This window comes from Diplotaxodon limnothrissa, linkage group LG11 (genome assembly GCF_057381915.1).
Source record: "Diplotaxodon limnothrissa isolate DT_005_m linkage group LG11, D_limnothrissa_male_GT1.1, whole genome shotgun sequence".
NCBI lineage: Eukaryota > Metazoa > Chordata > Actinopteri > Cichliformes > Cichlidae > Diplotaxodon > Diplotaxodon limnothrissa.
Window position 1 is genome coordinate 38879867 of NC_140606.1, and position 18328 is coordinate 38898194.

The 18328-nt window shown below is 46.6% G+C and overlaps 1 protein-coding gene across 1 annotated transcript; it reads right to left on the reverse strand.

The window, feature by feature from the left end:
* Positions 1–1709: 1709 nt before the first annotated feature.
* On the reverse strand, positions 1710–17950 carry cmtm6 (CKLF-like MARVEL transmembrane domain containing 6). The gene is made up of 5 exons (XM_085366724.1): positions 17841–17950; positions 16000–16120; positions 7459–7635; positions 3827–3925; positions 1710–2664 (listed from the first exon to the last, which is right to left on the reverse strand). Exons 2-5 carry the CDS (start codon positions 16111–16113, stop codon positions 2503–2505), a joined length of 552 nt encoding a protein of 183 aa, XP_085222850.1. The 5' UTR covers positions 16114–16120; positions 17841–17950; the 3' UTR covers positions 1710–2502.
* Positions 17951–18328: the final 378 nt, after the last annotated feature.

Below are 18328 nucleotides of genomic sequence, written 5' to 3' on the forward strand. Positions count from 1 at the left end.
TGCTCTGTGCTTCAGCCTTCCACCAACTGGAGGTCACAGGCTCACAGATGGCCACGCCCTCTCTGAAGCTCCTCCCTCATTGCGAGGAATATATTTATTAGGACATAAGTTTGATGTAATTTTAATGAAGAGTTCCTCAGAGACGCTGCTGAAGCTATGGGTGCTTTGACACCATTTCTGTTTCAACATGAGGTCAGATTTTTCTAGAACTCACCTTCAGTCCAAAAAGTTTTTCATGTTTGTGGGTGAAAACAGAAACCGAACACGTGTATTTATTGAAAATCTCTTTATCACCTGACAGAAAGAAACTGCAGCAATTTATTACAGACAGTGAAATCCTAACCGTACGTTCACACACAGGCTGACAAACATCAGAGAAACTTATATACAAAACAAACGGGCTCTGTCTCGAAGATCAACTTTACTTGGTCCCAAATAGAAATGATTTCAGATTTCTGGATTGTTCGACACACATGGAAGTGTCCAGTGTACTGTGATTACTAACAAATGTCCTCGTCATCACAGAGTGTTTTTCATTTTTACAAACGTAGAAAAGTTTGTATAAAAACCCGTCCTTTATTAGTCTGCTGCTTCATGTGCTCTCAAATGTTTCTGAATTTCAAACTTCTCACTGATTTCATTTTCATGGTTAATGTGACTTTATGTCCTGAGACTTTGGAGAAATGGACACAATTTAAAAAACAAAAAAAAAGAAAAAATATGAGACCTCAGAAATAAAGAAAAACACTTTTTATAATTAAACGTTTAAAAATATTACATTTGTAGTAAAAAAAACAAAAACAGATGGCGTTTGCCTTTAAACTGCAGTCCGCTTCATTTTCTGGGCATAAAATTTAGAGTTTGATGTGACTTTAGTGAAGTTTGAGTGTGTGTGTGTGGGTGTGTGTGGGGGGACGGATTACTGAACCACGGACACATTTACAACGACAGAGGTGCCCGACAGTACTGGAGAGAAAACCCATCAGCGAGTGACAGACGGGAGGAAAAACTTGCAGGAACAGGAAGAAAAGGAGAATCCCTGCTCACTCAAAGAGCTCCATTCCTCTTACATTTCAATTTTAGATCATTTGTAGGCACGCAGTATCCTTTTCAAGTTCTCTAATGTTACTCTTTTTAACGATGCTGCGGAGGCTTCCCCTCCACGACGCCCTCACACACCTGCAGCTACGTCAGCTTCAGCCGCCAACAGCAGAGAGCAAAGACGGAAGAAAACCTCAAACACTTTGATATTCACCCTTTCATTGTTACATTTTAACACATTCACACGTCAGCGATTAGAATCACCAAGAGTCACTATGATTTCAGCTGATGAGCTTGAGCCCAACATCAAGGCCATAATTAGTGATAACAGTTAATAAAAGCATTAAAAGAGATCATCAAAAGCTCTGAGCTGATTTTGCTAAATTACCCCCGATATTCATATTTGTCCACACGGCATCAAAGATATCAAACACAGACAGGAAGTAAAAAAGTATGTTTAAAAAAAAGGCACAATTTCACTTTTAAAATGTCAAGAGTGACACAAAACATTAAAAGACCCGAAAGCTAATGCTCTGTAATGTCCAGCAGGGGGCGACGACTCTGGTAGGAAAACAAAGTCTGTCGCTCGTTTCATGTGAAAGCGTTCAAAAAAAAAAAGAAAAAAAAAAAAGAAGCGTGCATCACCAACCAACAGGTGATGTCACAGCAGCTAGGTCCATCTTTTAGGTACAGGCTATGAGAATTTAAGGAGGACTAAGGCACGTTTGGCAAAGGACCGTATTTCCACAGTGTCCGGATAAAAAACATGAAATGAACTTTAACTTGTCTGCATCAACTAAACGAGCGTTTATGAAACAGCCCCTGGATGGTTGACGAGCAGACGTCTCCCTGCTGGACACTCCGAGTCATTTCAACACAAGTAAGGCTGATGAATAATCGACTTTAGCACGCTCTCAGTCTCGACCTGAGCATCGTGAGGCGTTCAGGCACACAGACGGTACTTCAACAATCAGGAATATTTTCCTTGGTCTGAGGAGGTAAAAGTGTGCAACATTTCATTCAAATTAAAAGTAAGGAGAATATATTTTAATATCAGGATTCTGCTGGAGAGACTCGGACCAATCGGAGGTGCCGACGCCTTCGAAAACACTTCTGTGATTTTCCTTCTCGTCCATCTGATTATTTCTATGACAACAGGACGATAAAGCAAAGCGTTTATCACAAACTGCGTAAAAATAAATCCTACAATCTAAACTACAGCAGAAGATTTAGTGGTTTGATGGTTTTAGTGTCTCTCGTTTTCGGCGCTCTGCACAGCGACAGGGTGATGATTTCTGAACAGAGCGCCCTCAGCGCTGGGAAAAGAACTACAAACTGGATTTAAAAAGAAAAAAAACATGGACGTGAGGTCAGCATTGGAAGCTCCACCCCTTCACTATCATGTTAGAGGAATATTGGGAAAAGTAATGAGCGACCTCACGCGTATGAGCAGAAAGACGCTTAAACTGTCTCGTTGGCTTTGAGTCTTTCCTCCTCTGCCGGCGTCTGGATGCCGTTAGTGTGCTCCTGCTTCTTGTCTTTGTTTAGGAAGGGAAGCCCCTTGCTCTTCACCATCAGGCCGAAGTCGATGGAAAACGCCACAGTCGCCAAGAACCCAAAGACCTGGACGACAGAGAAGAAGAAGAGCGCTGCTGTATGTGACCTGATAACACACTAGGGCTGCCACGATTGGTCGACTATCAAAATCGTCGACGACTGATTTAATAGTCGACGTGTCGTTTGAAGCTTTGTAAGATCACAAAAGACGCAGGAATAAGTAGCAGGATTTAAGAGTGTAATAACGGACTGAAACAGAAGATGGCAGCACTGCATGTACAAGGATGCCAGCTGCCGTTAAACCCCGAAGAAGAAGAAGCTGTGTCCCAGAATTCATAGCACAGCCCAGCTCAGTTTCCAACAATGGCGGCAGCTAGTTAGTTTTAATATTACTCTTATTATTCTTTCTGGGTCACAAAATAAACATTTAACATATTTTCAGGTGAGAATGTAGCTGTGTAAACCTCAAATATCTGCTCAGTTTATCAAGACACCGCATATTTTCAAAAGCGCTCCGACGTTTTCGGAGACGTCTGTTACCCACTAGCTCGATAGCTAGCCGGGGGCTAGGCTAACTAGAGCCGTGAGAACACCGGACTCCCGGCAGATCGTTTTCAAACCCACCGCCGTCTTTCGCTACTCAGGTTAAACATGATATATGAGTCACTTAGATAACTTAAACATGTTATTGTTTGGCTTTTTTCAGTATTTTATTTGTTCCTGAGTAAATCGGTTTGGCTGAGATTAAAGTTATAGTTTTTGCACAGCTAAATAAACGTCAAGCAGACAGCTGATTATCAGAAGTGTGAGATGCTGGAGAGTTTACTCCGGTGTCCTGTTATATTTTAGAAAGCAAGGAGTTTATTAAACTTCACCAAAACAATCTGCAGATTTCATTAAAATTTAATAAACTATCATCTTGTCTTTATTTTTAGTTAGCACAGACCTGAAACACTTAAAGCTGTAAGCTAATGATAGTTATATAAGAGCAGATGCTGCTGGTGCAATAAGCTGTACTTGTACGTCCAATGGATGATGATCTGATTAGTCGACTAATCGCAAAAATAATCGGTGACTAGTCGCCTATCAAAATAATCCTTTGTGGCAGCCCTATAACACACACTGTCAGCCAGGAAGGAAAGGAAAGGAGGAGATATAGAAGAAAAGGAAAAGGAAGATTCAGGAGGTAGGAAAGGAGGGTAGTGCGAGTCCGAGGACGTTTTCTCACCACAGCAACGGTTGCCTGAACCAAAGAGCCGCGGTCTGCGGCGAAGATGCAGGAGGAGATGAAGAGCAGCACAGCGATGACCCCGGTGTAAATCATGTCCTGTAAAAGAGAAGAAGAAGAAGGTGAGACGAGCGCCTCCGACAGTCTCCGAGTTGCCGCCCTCAATCTGACCGGATCAACAAAACAATAAAAGTGGACTTTTCTCAAACTGGAGGCGCTGCAGCGTGACGTAAAACAGCCACACGCTTCATTTTGAGCCTTGAGTCTGGATTTTTTCAGCATGCTGAACCCTCGACTCACCGTTCACGGCCTCACTGTACTTAATAATAAAGCTCTGTTTGTAATACTTCACATGTGACAGATTTTCATGGAGACAATCCTGCTGAACATCCACACGTTGGTTTAAGTCCAAGTTCATATTCAGAGCTACAATCCAACAAGTCTCGGTGTGTTAAAATGTTTTGCTGCTTTGATCCATCAGTTCTATGATGTTATCTTTGTGCCACTATTCTGAGCGCATGAAACAAAGTTTGCAGGTGCAAGTGTTGCATTTTGAAGAGAAATTTATTTTGAGTGACGAAAAGCTGAATTTGAGTGAACAAACTTCATTGCTGCGTGCAAAAAATGTATTTCAGTGTTTGCTGTTATCCACACACACACACACACACACACCCTCTCGCTCAGTTTTTGCACTTGCTCGCGCTCTCAACGTTTATGCCCGTGCGCGCTCAACTCTTTCTCTACACCGTTGTATTTGTGCCACAAAACCAGCCAATCACAGACTTGGATGCAAAAATATCTGATTGGCTGTTCTGGTCTCCAATCAGCTCGAAATGACAAAATGCAATATCCCAGAATGCATTTCATCCAAAACTCAAAGGAGGCAGTGGCGGAGGAACACAGAGTGGCAGAGTTTGAAATATTACTCTTTCTGGGTCACAAAATAAACTTTTAAGATATTTTCATGCGAGAATGTTTCTGTGTAAACTTCAAATATCTGCTCGATTCATCAAGACGTCACATATTTGCATAAGTGCAAAAACTGAGCGAGAGGAGCTGCTGTTGTGTGTGTGTGTGGAGATAATAGCAAACACTGAAATACATTTTTTGCACGCAGCAATGAAGTTTGTTCACTCAAAATAAATTTCTCCTCAAAATACAACACTTGCACCTGCAAACTCTGTTTACGTGCGCTCAGAGTAGTGGCACAAAGATAAGTTCTAACACTCTGGACTCTGACTGGAGGCTACAAGTGCAGTTCAGTCTGCAGACTGTAGGTGGCAGCATCACACAGTTATATGACAGCTGCTTTTACTGGTTTTCAGCCACAGTGTGTGTGTGTGTGTGTGTGTGTGTGTGTGTGTACGTACTCTGGGACGTCTTTAAAGTCGTAGCTGCGATAAAACCAAGTTCTGACTTCAGACTTTGTGTGACTTGTTGCGGGTGTGAGGCGTGTCTGCAGACACGGTGCGGTGCACGCTTTGAGTTTGGGGCCGTATCTCGTTTTAATTCATCGTTTAGCGGGAACGAATAAGTCCATCATTCTGAGGCTAACGAGGCTCGACCGCTCGTACTCGTATTTAAACGCACCACAGCTGGCGGGCACTCGCTGTGGCACCGAAGTGAAAGGTGATGTTCACAAACGTTCCCGATCACTGAGATCCAAACTCGTCAAACACACAGTAGATGCGTCTGTGGAGCGACCGTGACAATCTTACATTACCTCGTTCTCACGTTGTCACAGTCGTTGGCGTCCACGCTGCCTGACAGCAGGGCGACGCCATCAGCCTTTAGGCCCGAGTGCTAAACAGGAAGCCGCTGCTGATGGCGAGGCGGTGGCTAAAATGCTTCAGCCTCTGCGCTTCTCTCATATCGACGGTTCTTTTGTTCAGCTTCATTTAAACTACAAAGACCACACAGAGAAAACAGACAAACTCGGACCGCCATTACAGTTCTTCCTGATTGGCTGCCCCTCCTAAGCAGCAGGAATAAAACAGATGGGAACGGGTCACCTCTGAAACCTGACTGTGGAAGCGTGGGCTTCAAATGCCTCTCACCACGCTTCCCTGTGACAGCGTGCTCTTATTGTGAAAGTTCAGCTGCTGCTGTTCCTGTCTGGTGTTTCTTTGCGGGCAGACTCGTCATGTTGAGGTTTCTCTTTAATGGCTACGATGAGGAAGAACTCTGTGGCTCGTCAGCCGTCTGAGCAGACACTGGTGTTAGTGAGCACCGCGCTGCGGTCGGTGTCCTCTTCCTGTTTCCACACACCACGGTGGAGCTGAGGCCTCCGGTGGAAAGACAGCGCCGCTGAAAATCAGTGCAGCGGAAAGGTTCGGCCTTCAGCTTCCGGCTTCCTGTCCACGCTCACTTTTCCTCTGAAAAGCAGAGGAAGCAGCGTCTCTGGCAGAGTTAAGGCTGACACCAAAACAATGAAGCTGCGCCGCCATTTCTCAAAGGTCGGCCTTTAAACGGCTGCAGATACCAGCCGTGAACTCACGCCAACTTTACTGGATCAAACTCTTGATGCTCTGACCCCTCCCCCTCTTCGCATCCAATCCCACGCTTTCCTGGTTCAAAGTTCAGAGCAGGTTTTTTTCCATGTGGACGTGAAAATGAAGGAACGCTTTAATTACTTTAATCTGAAGTTATTTATGAGCATCTTTATTTAGGTGGCTCATTTCCACGTGAATGATTTAACAGGGAGGTTTCGTTTGACTGGCCAACTTTAAATCTCATCTCTATGAAAAACAAATAAGGTGGGGGCGGCCTGGTTTGTGCTCAGCCAATCAGAGAGGCAGAGGGCGAGGGCTCGATTGAAGCTGGAACCCTCATTAGCTTTGAGAACAGCTGTCGAACTCGCAGCTCCACATGCAAACATTTCCACCCTGCTGAGTCTGAATTTGCAAAAAGAAAACAGTCCGCTTCTTGTTTTCGAGTTTCACTGCACCCACGCTATAAGATGAAAGACTGCGAGCTGGAAGTGTCATCAGGGAGAGACTAAAATAAACCGTCTGTTTTCATTCTGGTGTGAGACGACAGCGAAGCTCGCAGGAGGAGAGCCGGGACAAACGCCACCGCCACGCGTCCTCCTCAGACTGATTTTACTCGAGTACTCACACGAGTACCCGACTCCCTCAGAGTTACTCTGACATCGCAGACCGAAAGCATGCTGCGCTGTCCGTGCTCTGATGCTGCAGCTCAGCGAACCAATGCAAAGACAGTTTTTATAGTCAAGGTTAAAATAGTAAAAAGTTCCTCATCTGTCCAGAAATTCAAAACGATGCAAAATTAAATGTGTAAACTGAAGTCAAAGGACTGGATTATGAATAACACGGACCACGAGCATCATGTGTTGCCGGGTTAATGCCAGCTCAGCACTCTCTGGACAGCTCATGAACGAGTGCTGGGCCGACTCGGGTTACTTTGAACATGTATGTAGCAACCTGCTCCTCTAACGACTGCCGGTCGGGTCGTTATTGTAGTTTGGAGTGAGCTTGAACAAAGACTGTGCTCTGAAAGAGGAAGTGACTCTAAATAAAGCCAGACATGAACTCTGTTCAGGTCACTGAGCTTCTGAATCTTTCTCACGCGAGCGGAGAAGAGCGACTGAAACACGATCTCCAGGTTCTTACCACAGTGGGCCAGGCCCCGATGTGAATTTTTTCATGCAGCTTAGTAGAAAGGAGGACGAGCAGCAGCAGGGTGAAGAGGAAGGCCGTGCAGCTGACGAACTCAAAGAAGTAGAGAGGAGAGCAGGTGAAGCAGCTGTCCACAGTCTCCTCCAGGATGAAGGCAATGAAGGACAGCACCTGAGGGAGAAACAGGAAGTCAGCACAGGTGAGCACAGAATAGAAACACAAGTCAGGGTGGCTCCTGGGACCACTCCTGTTGGCTTCATACATCAAACGGTCGGCGTGTTAGAGCGACATGTTCTCCTAAAGCAGAGCCCGACCTGTGAACACTACTGTGAATCTGTCACGGCCTGTGAAACCACGGCCGCCCACTTACTCAGGACAGCGCTATGCAGAGATGGACCTGCAGGTTCACCAAGTTAAACCTGAGTCTTACAATAAAACGTGCAGTTTCAGTGGACCGGCCCACTCAGGACCACAGTGGGCTGCAGTTTGACATGATAACAATAATGATTATTCTCATATTTTGTCAGACATTTCGATGATTATGAAGAAATAATTGCATAAAATGTTATTTTGTTTCACTTTTCCCGCTGAAAGCTTCTTCAGCAGCTCACTTATTCACCAGGCGCCAAAAACGCTCCGCGTGTTTGATTTGTTTTATTCTGCACGTCTGCTCCCGGCATCGAACGCTGCAACTACGACACACGGGGAGAAACTGACCTGATAGTCACCACTTCCTCCTCCTGTATGAAACAGACCTCCAGCCTCTGTCAGCTGCTGCCCCGTGTATTCGTCCTCTTGTCTGAGACGACGGCAGCTTATTTGTTGAAATGTGACGTCTCTTTCCAGTCTGAGCGGCTGCTGGCAGTTTCAGGCCGGCGTGACAACACAAAGGCGCCGGCTCTGCTGCATTTCATTAGAAGTTGTGGTCGAACCGCTCCGACCGCTCAGCTCTGTGTGGGCGGCAACAACAGCGATTGCTCCACACCAGCAGCCATCGCAGGGACGCCCTGAGCACATCTGAACCACCACAGCGGCGAGACCACGAGACCGTCACCCAGCAGGAGTCGATAGGAGCGCTTCACCCCTCAGACCCCCTGAGTTTGGGGACCTGAAAGAGCAGGCAGTACGAGCCTGGGGAGGGGGTGATGTTTGGACTACAAACATGGAGGAGTTTGTGGTTGAGCTCTTCCAGGCCCCAAACACTCGACTTTGTTTTTATAAAGAAATACTCGTGTTGTGAATGTAAACAGACCTTTAAATGACTCAGAGAGCAGCGCAGTGCAGGAGGAGCTTCCTGTAACCGCTGAAGGAGCAAGTCAGGACCACACCAACTCTCTGACCACTTATCAGGACAGAAACCTTAAGAAATGACACTAGTGTGCTCTGATTGGTCCAGATGTAAGTACACGATGTGTCGAATGCACTCTCGAGAAAGTCCAAGCCTGCCAGATTTCCTCCGTCTGAAACGTTCGAGGGGCGTGTCAGAGCTGCACACCTCCTTTCTGCAGGTGACGCCGTCCCGTCGGCTTCTTCACACCACGACCTCCGGGTTCGTAGGCGAGTGCGGAGCAGCTGGGACGAGACGGCAGCTTCAGGCCTAAGGCCGCGGCTCTCTGCAGAGCCCTCCCTCTGAGCTCACGGTGGTTGGAAGGTGGGACATGAGATGACTGAGAGCACGTCTACGTTCCAACGCTCACCCGTGGTCATGAGGTAGTTCGTAAAAGAATAAAATCACGAGTAAAGCTGCAAAATGAGCATAAAGACAGAGCTGAGAGTAGAGTCGACGCTCGTCCAGACCCAGGAGATCGTCACGCCGACAGATAAGCACCAGGATCCAAAGTCGGGATCATCAGGAACCAGGCGGAACAAACCAGCGTCTGTGCACGTGTGCAGGGATACTTTCCTCTCGCTGTCGCGTGTTTGTCCTCGTGGTTAAACCGAACGCCAGCCTCTGTCTCCGTTACAGCGGCGAGTTTAACTGGAGGAATATTCCATGTTAAAGTGAGCCTCAGCTTGTAAAAAGGCTTTGTGCTTTTCTTCAGACAGACGAACCCAGAACCACAGAGCTAGCAGCAGACCGCCTGACGTCAGCGAGAGCGGCGCCGATACTTTTATCCTTCAGTCAGCAACACAGACATGACTCATTCTCCTTCAGTAATCTGATTACATGTTCTGTACCACCAGAACACTTTTAGGGACGCATATTTCTTGGTTCTAGGAGCAGAAAACGTGAAACATGAGAGAATCTGAGTGACTTTTGAGTGTTTCTGTAAATACTGCCACTGTGTTTGTGCCCGTCACCAACATCCTGCACGTGCTGAGTGATCTGCTCTCACTTCCCTCACTACGTGGAACTATACGAACATAAATATGCAAAGATTGAATTCCAGCATCGCTGTCATCAGTCAGGCTGCCGCCACCGTGCTGTTAACATTAATCTCCAAGTCAAATCAGAAAGGCAGCGAGTGGGAGCAGCGTGGAAATCAAAAACCTTCTCGTGCACCTCTGCTGTGTTTATGTCTGTAGAAGACCGTGTGTCCGTCACCGGCGCTGGATCTCCTCCACGTGTCCAAGCTGGTTTACTTTAGGGAACACAAAGAGGCGACTCTGCAGAACAGGGCGGGCGAAAACGCTCTCGCCCTGGGGCGGTAATGTGGAACTCCACGCTGACAGCTTCGTCTCACCGTCGATGTACAACCTCAAAAACAAATCTGAGGTCTTAGGGTTGGAAACTCGCATGAAATTGAGGTCACCTGGAACAGAAAGTCGAAGTTTGCTCTGATTCGAGGCCTGTGTGCATCACTGAATGTGATGCACACAGAGTCCTTTTGTCCCACAAAGATCCTGAAATATGACAAACTGCTCAGGTCACCTTGATGGTCCCTCCTGTTACGCTTTAACGGGTTCAAAGGTGAAGCAGCGTTCAGTGTCTTTGCTCGTTTCAATCAGAGCTTTACGCTCCACTAAGCTTCACTACAAAGAGCCCAGCTCCTCTCAGTGTCTCAGACGTGTTTTGTTCTTTATGCTCCTCTTTCATCAACGCTTTAAACAGCTGCAGTAACTGCATCGACACCCGGCTGCGCCTCTGCGGTCGCTCGTGTGAAAAACAGCAGCTCTTCTTGTCCTTTCATCTTGCTGTAAAAGCAGACGTCTGATGGCGTTGCAGTAATGAAAACACTGAACGTTACAAACGCGTCACTCATGAAACGCTGGGTTTTAGAAACCTACACAGGCCAGCGTGCACACCCTGAGATCACCCCGAGAGACTTCCTGTTCAGCACGGACAGGTGAGACGTGACCCGGCGCGAATCAGCTGACTGGGGTTAAACTCACCACAGGAAGTCACAGTGGGAATCCCGCACGAGTCTACAGTGAAGCTGCTGTTAAAAACTCACCGGGACTTCCTGTCTGTTTCACAATAAACTTATTTAGCACTGAGACAGTGGACAGCTTTTATTGTGAAAGCACCTGGAGAGGCAGGGATTGGAGCTGGACAACAGCAAACGCGCTGCTTTAACCTTCAGACGACCAGGAGGTGCATGTGTGTGTTTGTTAGCGATTCTCAACTTTCAGAGATTTTTATATTTTTCTAACATGATTAAAACAAAGACAATAAGCAGCAACATGACGAGGATCTAAACGACTTATAGGATTTATGCCCAAAACGGATTAATGTCAGAGACTGTTCCAATCTCTCACAGCTGAGTCCACAGTCCTCCGCCACTGCAGTCCTCCGCCTGCAGTGGTCTACATCCACCCAAACACTCAGCTGTTGTAACTACACCTCTGTGGATGAACAGGCTGGAGGCAGACGGCACATGCATGTGGTGACTGGGGTTAAGTGTAACGCAATGCTACATACTGGTTTTCAAACCTGCAGTTATGAGGGGCAGCCAATCAGAAGTTTAGATGGACAGAGGCTGAGTATGGACATAAACATGGATTATTTTGAGCTGTGACTCATGCAAAGCTGCTCTGGTGGAGCCCACGTGGAAAAACATTAACCTGGGCCTCCTTCAGTCTGTGGCTTTCAGTTTATTTTGCAGGAAGGTTTCACAAAGATCTGACCGCACATCCTCTTTCTGCCCAGCACCCACCCGCGCCAGCTCCCTCCAGACTCCCGGGGCCGGATGCAGGCGTCGTCCTCCCACCGAACACCTCACTGAGCTGTTGCAACAGCAGCTCTGAGATCTGCTAACGACAGCCAAACTGACCGCTCCGCAATACTTTCACTTCCCGTTCTGCAGCTTCCTGAAGAGCTGCTGGATGAGGAAGATCCAGTCACAGAGAGGTCACACACAAACACAGCGACTGGTTCCCTCGCACCACGGAGCACGGCTAACCAATCCATCCCGCTCCTCACCGTCCGGCTGCTAATGCGCATTCATCTGTCCTGAAAACAGTCCCCAACAAACGAACCTCCACTTCCTGTTTTGCTGTTAAATTCTGTGTCTAAAGTTTGTGATGTAGAAGCCGCCGAGCCCGGAGCCACAGACTGGATGTGAGTGTGGAGTCACACTTCAGCTAAGACAGAACCTCCACATTAAAAGCACCAAAGCGACCTCATCCCCGTCTCCTGTAACCAGGAAGTCACAGACTGGTTTGGTCATCATTGCACCTGCACACGTGTGGTACATGCAGCGGCCTGCAGACACCACGGCACGTTCCTCGACTGGCTGCTGGAGGTCAGAGGTCAGATGCAGAGAGAGCGCTGCACCAGAGTGAGTGGTCCTGAACAGATCGCAGACGTGTCTCCAAACATTCGCTAACTGCTCTCAGTGAAACTGTCGGTAACTTTTGCCATATCGCTGCACAAAAGCAACAGATATACATTTCTCCCTAGCAACCAGTGGTTGCCATGCAGCTCTGAGAGCAATAAAAGCGTCCTCACTCCGGTGCACACAGGTCAGGACATACACATGAATGTGTTTACCACCTGTGTGAGTACGACGCCAGATGGAATAGTCTCCGCCCCCTGCTGATGGGAGAAAATGGACAGAAACATGAGTGTGCATTTGTTTTGCTGTGTTTGAATATCTGCTTGATTCACTGACGCAGCGACACTTTTAAAAAGTCAGCTTAAAAGCAGCTGACGCAGATTTCGCTTCTTGTTTTTGGAACCGTGGTGTGACATTCACAGATGTCAGCACGTTTCACGCCGGGAGTGTTTCCGCGCAGTCGTTCGGTGCGTGGCGGTAACACGGTTTATCTAAGAGCGCCTGACTTCAGCAGCAGGTTTTGTGTTGCTGTCGGCTGAGACTAGTGCTGGGCCATATCATACCGTTCACGATAACACTGGTGTAATGTTGGGCAACGATAAGAAAATGAAACATGGCGATAGAATATGGGTAAAACGCGCATGTGCAGTGCCTTTGTTTACATACACACATGGCGGCGACGCAGAACCAGAAGAGCGAAAGCGGATCGTTGAGTGAAACCATGAACCTGAACTGGTTTGTAAAACGCTGCAGCTTCACTGGTGTGGAACTGGTTTAGCTTTCGTCCGTCAGATACACAACAAAGCACTATTTTTGGTAGCGCATGCTAGCGGGCCGTCGTTATTACTGCGTTGTTTGGAAAATACGGCGCACTTAAAATCAATCCTTTGATTTGTCTGAAAGTCGACAGAGCCCCTTATAATCCCGTGTGCCTTATGTATGAACTCTGGTTGTGTTTACTGACCTCGAAACGATTTTATGTGCACGGCGCTCGAAAATCTGTCAGATGTTTCAGTACGACTTTGCTGAGCTACGAAGCCGCACCGCTTGATGGATTGTCGGAGCGTTACGGCTATCGTAGGCGGAGCCTCGCGGAGTGATACGTACTGTGCTTCGACATAATATTACCGTGTTGTGTGTGTATGACCTCTTTTTAAGGTTTGTGGATATTATACATGGTTATGCTGAGGTTATGTCGGCCAGTTTCCACTGGAAACGCCTTTTGGTTAAACTGTCAGCGAGGAGTTTTCATTTGCACTGTTAAATGTTTATATACTGTAACTTTAATGCAGATAAAAAACAGCTGCTTGTTTCAGTGGAAATACATTGATGTTTTTTGCACTAATAAAGTTGTGGAGTTGTAAAGTATTTTGTCTCGCATCAATTATATCGTCAGTTATATCGTTATTGCAAATTTCCAAATGTACATCGTGATAAATATTTCGGTCGCATCGCCCTGCTCTAGCTCAGACGACTCTTCGTCTGTAAAGAGCGCACAGCCAAACTGTTAAAGAGGCGGCACCACCGGGGTTTGCAGATCCAGCTTCATGTCCCACAGTGTTGTTGTGGTAATATCACCGCTGTGTACATAATTTCATACATGTACACAGGCGCACGCGTAACTCTGCTCTGCAAATGTTTGGTTTCTGAAGTACTTCGTACCAAATAGACGAGCAAATAATCAGCAACTCTTGTTGTTGTCTGTTAGTCTGCTCGTCTCCCAGGACGGTGGGGGTGCTGCCGTCCACCTCCGGCTGCTGGAATACGTGTGACTGAAGAGATGTCAAAAACCACCACAACATGAACTGGATCAGAGGGGGAAACACGGGACAGGATGTGCTTGGGCGAGTTAGTTAGCAGCAACTGAACTTTCACAATAAGAGCGAGGGGATCCCTCGTGAAACAAGACTACGCTGATGACAGATCCTTCCTTTGGAGTTATTAAACACGAGCAGGTCAGCGCTTCGTGAGGTCAAACTAAGACACATCAGCTCTGTTCAGGCCTCCGTTAAACATCTGGTTCCAGCTGCAAACCCCATTTTAAACAGATCTGCAGGAGAGTGGAGCAGCTTCCTGTCTGATTACTGGCAGTGGACTGTCAACGCGCCACAAACTGCGGAGGCATTTCCTGTGCTGAGCAGCCTGAAGGGAGGCCGTGTGAGGAGCGTGCTGCACATCCTAAACAAACTGAGGTGAAAGCACAAGTGCACCTGGTTTAATCCTGAAAGGTGCGCAGAGTTGTTTTGGTCTCGGTCCAGGAGGATTTGTCCACAGCGATGATATTATTGTTGGTTACCTTCATCACTCCTCGCCTATTTTAGCATGTTTGCCTGCCAGGACATTACAGCATCACCTCACCTGCATGGATCCAGCTCAGCTGTACAAATGCTCAGAGTTACAAGTCTTTTTTAAAAGCAGCAAACAAGTCATCATCATCATCATTACAGACCGATGATGAGTGCAGACTGTTCTGGATTCCTGTCACCATTTCTCACACTCAGTGTTTCCTGTCAGTCAGCTGATGGTCGTAAGCCTGCAGAGACTCGCAGAGGATCGACTCTGCAGCCGGTTGCTTTCGGTTTTTGGGGGGTTTCCACAGTAACGACCCTGAAATGAGCTGAAACTAGAACAGATCCTGTCAGCTACACAGCTGGGCTTGGCCACCAAGACATCACTCGTCGCTTCAGGTTGTTTTATACGGTCCAGCCTGCAGATGGTCAGTGGTCACTTTTCTCTGAGCTGTACTGTTATGATCTGCAGAGCCGAGGCCCCGTGGGCACACCTCAGGCACGCCTCGGGCCCCGTGTGTTTGCATGTGCGTTTCTTCACTGCTACTCCTTCTGTAGCTCTGACATGTAAAGAGCTGAACTCTGTTTCACCAACACTGAGCTGCAGGAGAACCTGAGTGTTTGACTCTGACTGAGGATCACTGCACATGTGCATAATTCATGGAAGTCACAGCGCAGCAGCCGCTGCATTGTTTTCCTGCACAGTGGACGGTTACAGAAACATCAGACCCACAGCAGAGAGTCAGAGGTGAGGGAGCAGAGACAAAGAGTCTTTTAAGACATCTGAGGCAAAGTTTCAGCAACATGTCAAACACAGTTTCAGCACCTAAATAATGAATCTTTCCTCTCTGAAGCATCAGAAACCTGCTCTTCTGTCACAGCTTTCAGACTGAGCTACTGTTTGCCACACCGGACAGGAAACTGAGCACCTCTGCACAGGAAGGGCCCGGCGTCTTCCTGCAGGGGCGCGATCCTCGCTGTTAAAGGAAGTTTAAAGAGCGCGTGCAGGTCGGGCCAGAGCCTGAGAGCGATACAAATATCTGAAACTTACTCTGAAGGACGATTTAATCATTTACCAACATTAATGTTTAAATAATCCCAATCTCGATAATTCTTATTCCAACTAAATATCATTGATTTCAAATAAAAACAACTTTTAATTATTTAACTTTAAATCTGAGGAAGGTCGTGATTTTTTTTTTAACTGAATATTTTACTTGAACAGTTTTAATTGAAGGTCTGCAGACGTGCAGCACACAGAGGACACTGATGATGGCAGTGTCAGCTCACAGAGCAGCTCAGTGTAATCCAAACAAGGAGTGAAAGAAATGAAGCTTAGTTTCAGCAGACTCAGACTTTTACGACACACCTGCAAACACACGTTTAAGTTTCAGCCAATGAGCTGAGACGATGAGGAAACCCTGAAGGTTTCACACAGTTTGTGTGTTTGCAGGTGTGAATGAATGCTAAACGAAAGCATCTCATTGGCTAATGAAGAGTCACATGAGTCTGAGCATCTTTGAACTCACCACTTCAACGACTTTTAGGATAAAGCGGTTTCTGTCCAGGTGGGCCGAAGGGATCAGGCAGAAGCTGTTTCCGGGGTTTGGGGTCGTGGTGGGAGTATAAACTGGTTCAGCCATGATGGAGCTGAGAGAGAGAACAGAGACGCGTCAGATCACGAACACCACACACTCATGGTTTCTGCTCTAAAAGGGACAAAAAGCTGCAGTGCTAATATTTCAGAGCCATAAATGTCACTCGAATCTCACACCAGAGGCCGGCAGCACGAGGCGGGACCTGCGGCTTAGAGGAAACTTCAGGCTTACCTGGACCGTCAGGTAAACCTGAAAGGATAACCGCAAAGATACATCACCATGGCAACATATGCTGCTGCCCCAACCTGCTTCATTCAGCGGAGTCGGTAAGTTCCAGCTCAGCAGGTTTCATAGAGAAATTCCTTCAGCACAAAAACTGCTAAAGAATCCAGACGTGGCACTTTTAAACACACTTCAAGTCAGGCCTGCTCAGCATCAGTTACCATGGTGATGGTGAAAAGAGGACTGAAAACCGTGGCTTTAAGCTCGCTAACCCGTTAACCTCGCTTCGGATTTGCAGGCCTCGGATCTGCCAGCTCTCAGGACAGCAGCGTTATTAAAGCTCCTCCCACCATCAGACTTCATCTCTGCAGCAGCCTCAAAGTTCACAAAGGAGGAGAACCGGAAACCACATCAACACACAGTCCCAGGGGGTCAGGGGTCAAAGCTCACGTCACTGAATCCTGGTTTACGTCACATTCAACGGGAGACGAAGTCATTTTATAATATCTCAAATGCTTGCCCACTTCCACAGGAACCACGTGACCACCTTTAAAATCCCACCAACAACAAATAATAGTGATAATAATACGCAGCTGCACCTACACAGCAGGTGGGATTACAGGCTTTTAAAACGCTGAATGAACGTGAAGTTAAAGCTGCTGAGCAGAAAACTAAAGCAGTGATTTGGATCTAAGGACAGATGTGATGTATTCATGTCCAACGATGGGAAATCCCTGTTTCAGAGCAGCCGGAACACGAAGTCCACCTTAAAAACAAACAGTGAAAGAAAAAAGCTCAGATCTAAATATGGCGTCAGGCTCGTTTGTCTTCATAAACAGCAACAAGGTCGACATGACGTCACGCAGTACAAATGAAGTGAAAAGCGCTGAAAGGTCGCTGAATGTATTTCTGCACGCGTCCGTCTGCACTTCAGCCTCCGCGGAGCTTCTCCGTGGAGCTGCGAGGACATTTCAGATCAATTTCTCATTTTCACAGTAGTGAAAGCGAAAGTGATCGGGGCAGGTGAGCACAGCTCAGGTGTGATAAGAGCAGTTTATGAAGCCATTAGTCGGCCATGTTTGAACCACAACACTGAACTGCAATGAGAAATGCTGATAATGAGCGAGTTTGTGATTACAGACAGCTACAGGTCCAGTCAGAGTGTCCCGACAAACGGAACACACGGCACGCCCCTACTCTGCAGATTATTCGGTGATAAACCAACTTTTTAAGCCTACACGGCCCGCGATCAAATACACGATAAAGACGAAGAGGCTGCTGCCGAAATGAAGAGCGGCTCGGTCACTAAATATCTGAAGATTCTGCGATGATTTTAATTCAGCGCTTTTCTCCAGAAACGACCCTGGAAAATAAAATTGACCTAATTCTGAAAGAAGTCTGGCGTACGTCGCACTTCCAGTGAAACGGACGCGCAGTGGGCTTCGTATTGACTTTTGATGGTGGCCTGAAATCTGCGTAACGTAACCACTAAAACAGGAAGTGAGGATAAAGTTTGAAGTGGATAAAAACGCGAATGTTCAGAAACTCACCGTTCAGTTTTCTGCCGCTGAGGACGAAGATAAAGTTTCCAGCTGTAAAGTTCAGACTCAACTCGAAGCCGTCTTCCTCTCTAATATTACTCAGACTTCCGCATTCTGCCCTGCCGTGCCTAACACACCGGGAAGATTTTCAAAATAAAGGTGCTCAACACTAGTAACAAGGAAAGAGTTTCAAACAACCAAAATAAGACAAAGGCGTGAAAAGGTGACACAATACGTGAAAAGAAACAAAAATGAAATGAATCTTTAAAAAAGGTGACAATAAAAGGAAATAAAGTAAAATCAGAGAAAAGTAACAAAATGAAACACAAAGTGATCAAAACCAGAGAGTGACAAAAATTCAGAAAAAGGAAATAAAGTTAAAAAAGAGGAAAAATTGAAACAAAATAAGATGTCAAGTATAAATAAATAAGGTGATAACAAGACAATATTAAGACATGAAGAGGCAAAAATAAGAAAAAAAGACTAAGACAGTGTCT